This window comes from Pelecanus crispus, chromosome 2 (genome assembly GCF_030463565.1).
Source record: "Pelecanus crispus isolate bPelCri1 chromosome 2, bPelCri1.pri, whole genome shotgun sequence".
Taxonomy (NCBI): Eukaryota; Metazoa; Chordata; class Aves; order Pelecaniformes; family Pelecanidae; genus Pelecanus; species Pelecanus crispus.
In genome coordinates, this window is record NC_134644.1 from 555,815 (window position 1) to 561,293 (window position 5,479).

The 5,479-nt window shown below is 74.8% G+C and overlaps 2 protein-coding genes across 2 annotated transcripts in view; one reads left to right on the plus strand and one right to left on the minus strand.

The window, feature by feature from the left end:
* Window positions 1-713, minus strand: part of LOC142593058 (nitric oxide synthase 3-like) — a 6,869-nt gene extending 6,156 nt beyond the window's left edge. Inside the window, 1 exon segment of the mRNA XM_075706492.1 lies at window positions 358-713. Coding sequence (XP_075562607.1) covers window positions 358-713 — 356 coding nt within the window.
* A 1,844-nt stretch (window positions 714-2,557) lies between these two features.
* On the plus strand, window positions 2,558-4,685 carry ZNF467 (zinc finger protein 467). The gene is given in 6 exon segments (XM_075706338.1): window positions 2,558-2,591; window positions 2,699-2,992; window positions 3,225-3,509; window positions 3,547-4,358; window positions 4,360-4,653; window positions 4,656-4,685. Coding segments are annotated over 6 exon segments (1,749 nt in total).
* Window positions 4,686-5,479: the final 794 nt, after the last annotated feature.

Sequence of the window (5,479 nt, forward strand, 5' to 3'; positions counted from 1 at the left end):
ACACTCGGTACCGGCACACACACACTCGGTACCGGGCACACACACACTCGGTACCGGCACACACACACTCGGTACCGGGGCACACACACACTCGGTACCGGCACACACACACTCGGTACCGGGGCACACACACACTCGGTACCGGCACACACACACTCGGTACCGGGGCACACACACACTCGGTACCGGCACACACACACTCGGGTACCGGCACACACACACTCGGTACCGGGGCACACACACACTCGGTACCGGCACACACACACTCGGTACCGGGGCACACGCACACTCGGTACCGGGGCACACACACTCGGTACCCGGGGCACACACACACTCGGTACCGGGGCACACACACACTCGGTTCGGGCGGCGGGCGGCGGTGCGGGCCGCCGGGAGATGTATCCGTGTTCCCGGTTCCCTTTTCCCGGTTCCCGGTTCCCTGTTGCCATTCCCGGGTCCCGCTGCGGGTCCCGGTGCGGGTCCCGGGTTCCCGGTTCCCTTTTCTTCCCGGTTCCCTGTTCCCGGTTCCCTTTTCCCGGTTCCCTGCCGCCATTCCCGGTTCCCTGTTCCCGGTTCCCGGTTCCCTTTTCCCGGTTCCCGGTTCCCTGTTCCCGGTTCCCGGTTCCCGGTTGCCATTCCCGGGTCCCGCTGCGGTCCCGGTGCGGGTCCCGGTTCCCGGTTCCCTTTTCCCGCTTCCCGTTCCCTGCCGCCATTCCCGGTTCCCGGTGCCCGGTCCCGGTGCGGGTCCCGGTTCCCGGTGCGGGTCCCGGTTGGGGGGGGGGGGGCGGTCCCGGGGGGGCGGGGGGACCGGCGGCCACCGCGGGCGGGGCGGGGCCCGGTGGCGGCGGCCGCAGGTGGGGGCGGGGGGGGACGGGGCCGGCCCGGGGCTCGGCGGGCACCGGCACCGGAACGGGACCGGGAACGGGACCGGGAACGGGATCGGGATTGGCACCGGGATCGGGATTGGCACCGGGATCGGGATCGAACGGGAACGGGATCGGCACCGGCACCGGGAACGGGAACGGGATCAGGGTCGGGATCGGGATCGGGATCGGGAACGGGATCGGGATCGGCACCGGCACCGGGATCGGGATCGGGATCGGTGGTCGGGAACGGAACGGGATCGGGACCGGGAACGGGAACGGGATCGGCACTGGGAACGGAAACGGGGATCGGCACCGGGAACGGGAACGGGAACGGGATCGGCACCGGGATCGGCACCGGGATCGGGAACGGGGATCGGGATCAGCACCCGGCACCGGGAACGGGAACGGGAACGGGATCAGGGTCGGGATCGGGATCGGCACCGGCACCGGGAACGGGATTGGCACCGGGAATGGGACCGGGATCGGGATCGGGACCGGGATCGTCACGGGGATCAGCGGGGGAGGCAGGGGAGACCCCCGGGGCGGGGGGGGGGCGGGGGGGGGGGGCGGTGGATTTGGGGGGCGGGGGGGGGGCTGTGCCGGGGGGGGACCGGGGGGGGACCCGGGAAGGGCGGGGGTGGGGGACGGGGGGACACGGGGGGACACGAAGGGCTTGGGTGGGGACATGGGGGGCCTGGGGGGGACATGGGGGGACATGGGGGGACATGAAGGGTTTGGGTGGGGACATGGGGGGGCCTGGGGGGGGGACATGGGGGGACATGAAGGGTTTGGGTGGGGGGGTCACGAAGGGCTTAGGTGGGGACATGGGGGGGCAGAGGGGGGGACACGAAGGGCTTGGGTGGGGACATGGGGGGCCTGGGGGGGACACGGGGGGACATGGGGGGACATGAAGGGTTTGGGTGGGGACATGGGGGGCCTGGGGGGAACAGGGGGGGACACGAAGGGCTTAGGTGGGGACATGGGGGGCCTGAGGGGGACATGGGGGGGGCAGAGGGGGGACACGAAGGGGCTTGGTGGGGACATGGGGGGCCTGGGGGGGACATGGGGGGACATGGGGGGACATGAAGGGTTTGGGTGGGGGGTCACGAAGGGCTTAGGTGGGGACATGGGGGGGGGGCCAGAGGGGGGACACGAAGGGTTTGGGTGGGGACATGGGGGGCCTGGGGGGGACATAGGGGGGGGGCAGAGGGGGGGACACGAAGGGCTTGGGTGGGGACTTGGGGGGCTTGGGTGGGGACATGGGGGGCCTGGGGGGAACAGGGGGGGACACGAAGGGCTTGGGTGGGGACATGGGGGGGCCTGGGGGGAACAGGGGGGGGACCACGAAGGGCTTGGGTGGGGGGCCGGGGGACACGGGAGGGGGCTGTGAGCTGCTCGGGGGGGCCCGGGCCGGGGACCCCCCCCTGGTGCCGGCAGTGGGTGACCCCCCGGGACGTGTGCCCGGGGCGGGGGGCGAAGCTCCGGCCCCCAAAGGCTCGGGGCTGGCCAGGGACCCCCTGCCCCCCCCCCATCCACCCACCCCACTCCCCGCTGACCCCCCCCCGAGCTCCCGGCCGGGCCCGTGGGGCTCTGTGGGGCGAGGGGCTGGGTGGGGGCTCCCCGCTTGAGCCCCCTGGGGACCCTCGCCCTTTCTTTCCCCCCCCAGCCCCGCCGAGCGCCCGACCCGCGCCATGAGGGAGAGCTTCGACGCCCTGCGCGCCCTGGGTACGCGCCCGGGGGTCCCGGCTCCGTTTTCGGGTGCTGGGAGAAATGGGTGGGGGAGCCCCGGGGGCTGTCGGGGCTCAGCCGGGGTCCCGTCCCACCCCACGCAGGTTCCCCCATGGCCAAGCCGGAGCCGATCCTGCAGGCGGAGGAGATGGCGGTGCCGGGCTGCGACGGCTCAGGTGGGTGCCGAGGCGGTCGTGCCCGTCCCCCCGCTCCCGGGGGGCTCCCGGGGTCGCCGCAGGGCGAGGGGCCATCCCGGAGCCGGGGGGGGGACCCTGGCTTTGCCCCCTTTGTCGTCCCAGCGCGGCCGGTGGTCCCCAAGGCGGAGGCGATCCCCGAGGGCGACGGAGAGGAGCCGGGGGCTGCCGGGGAGCCGGGGGGCCTGGAGTGCGGCTGCTCAGGTGAGGCCACGCGCCGGCGTCGCCGGCACGCGGCAAAACCCACCGGGGCGGCACGGGACGGCCGGAGCGCCGGCCGCAGCCCCACCCCGGCTTGCCGGGCGCGCTGGGGCCACGCGGTGCCGGTCGCCACGTCCCCGGTGCCGGAGCCGCCCGTCTTTAGGGTGCGGTGCGCCGAAAGGTGCCGGGGGGAGCGCCGGCGTCCCCACCGCCCCGCTGTGTGTGTGCCCCGCAGAGGAGTGGCTGGTGAGGAAGGTGAAGGTGGAGGAGGAGTACGAGGAATGGCCGGCCAGCCCCGGCACCGAAGCCCTGCTGGCAGGGCGGCCCCCGGCCGGTGCTTTCCCGCACGCCGCCGGCGCGCCGGAGTGCAAGCCGGAGCAGCCGTGCCCGGAGGAGCTGGGCTACGGCGAGGTGCCCGCCTTCGCCCTGCCGCCCTGGCCGCTGCTTGGCCAGAGCCCCGCCGGCGCCGGCGGCTGCCAGCGCTGCATCCAGGCGCGGCTCAGCCTGCGGCTGCCGGCGGGCGAGGGCGGACCCCAGCCCTGCCAGGGCTGCGGGAGCCCCGGCTCCCCCGCGCCCCTTCGCCTGCGCCCAGTGCGGGAAGGGTTTCGGGAAGAAGGCGCACCTGACCCGGCACCTGCGGGTGCACACGGGCGAGCGGCCCTTCCCCTGCGGCCAGTGCGGCCGCCGCTTCCGCCAAAAGATCCACCTGCGCTCCCACCAGAAGACGCACACGGGCGAGCGGCCCTTCCCCTGCCCCGAGTGCGGCCGCCGCTTCCGCAAGAAAACCCACCTGGTGCGGCACCAGCGCACCCACACCGGCGAGCGGCCCTTCGGCTGCGCCCGCTGCGGCCGCCGCTTCGCCCACAAGCAGCACCTCCTCCGGCACCAGCGGCTGCACGCCGAGCCGGCGCCGGGGGACGGGGACGGGGCGCCGCTCGCCGAGCAGAAGCCTTTCCCCTGCCCCGAGTGCGGCAAGAGCTTCAGCTGGAAGAAGAACCTGGCGTCTCACCGCCGGCTGCACCGGGAAGGCCGGCCCTTCGCCTGCGCCGAATGCGGCCGCGGCTTCAGCGACAAGCGGCACCTGACGGCGCACCTGCGGGGGCACATGGGGCTGAAGCCCTACGCTTGCCCCCACTGCGAGAAGACCTTCAGCCACAAGCCCAACCTGGCCACCCACCAGCGCACCCACACCGGCGAGCGGCCCTTCGCCTGCCCGCACTGCGCCCGCGGCTTCGCCCACAACCAGCACTTGCTGCGGCACCTGCGGGTGCACACCGGCGAGCGCCCCTTCGCCTGCCCGCAGTGCGGCCGCTGCTTCGGCTCCCGCCCCAACCTCATCGCCCACGCCAAGGCGCACGCCGGCGCCCGGCCCCTTCGCCTGCGAGCAGTGCGGCCGCGGCTTCAGCCGAAAGTCCCACCTGGCCCGGCACCAGGCGGTGCACACCGGCACCCGGCCCCACGCCTGCGCCCAGTGCGGCAAGCGCTTCAGCTCCAAGACCAACCTGGCGCGGCACCAGGCGGTGCACACCGGCCACCGGCCCTACATCTGCACCCAGTGCGGCAAGAGCTTCAGCCGCAAAACCCATCTGCTGCGCCACGAGCGCACCCACGCCGCCGCCGCCGCCGCCGCCGCCGCGCCCCGGCAGAGCTGGCCGGCCCCCGCCGCCCCCCGGCCCCCGCCGCCCTCTGCCCCTGAGCACCGGGACGTGGCCGCGGCAGCTCCCGGCGATGCTGGCGTCTTCGGCAGCGTCCCCCGGGCTGGGGACCCTCGGGGCTCGCTGCCGGCTCCCGCCTGCGCATCCCAGCCCTGCCTGCGGCCCCTCGGCCAGGCCGGGGTCCCTCCGGCTGCCCTTGTGCCAAAGCGCCGGCTCCCGCACCGTTCTCCCGCTGCCCGCCGCGGAGGCGGCAGCCGGCGCGGGAGAGCGGCGTCCGTAGGTGCCGGAGGCGACGCGGCCGGTGGCCGATGGAAAAAAAAAAAACCAACTGGGCTCTGAAACGGTCGTAAAAACCTGGGAGCGAGGGCTGGCGCGCGCCGAGCTCCGCGCCGGGGCGAATCGGGGGCGCGGGGGGAGCCCCGTCCCGTGCCTCGCGGCGGTGCCGGTCGGCGGGGCTGCGTGCGGGGCCGGCGGGCACCGCCGCGGTAGGAACGAACCAAAACTGCCAATAAACCGACTTTTGCCAAACTTTCCCAGGGTGGTGTCTCGGGGCCGAGCTGCACCGTGGGGGGCGAGAAGGGCGGCGTGGGGCGGCAGAGCCACGGTGCCGCCGGCCCACGGCCGTGCCGGGAGGCTGCGCGGGGAGCGAAGCGGCCGGTGCCCGCGCTGCCGGGCGGTGGGAGCAGGCAGCGGGGGTCCCCGCCGGGGTCCGCGGTCGTCCGGGCCTTGCCGTGGTCACGGCGCGATGGCGATGCCCCGGCGGAGGCCGAGCCGCGCTGCCCGCGGGTGGACGTCGGAGCCGCCTCGGCACCGCGCCGGCTCTGCCCCCACCGCG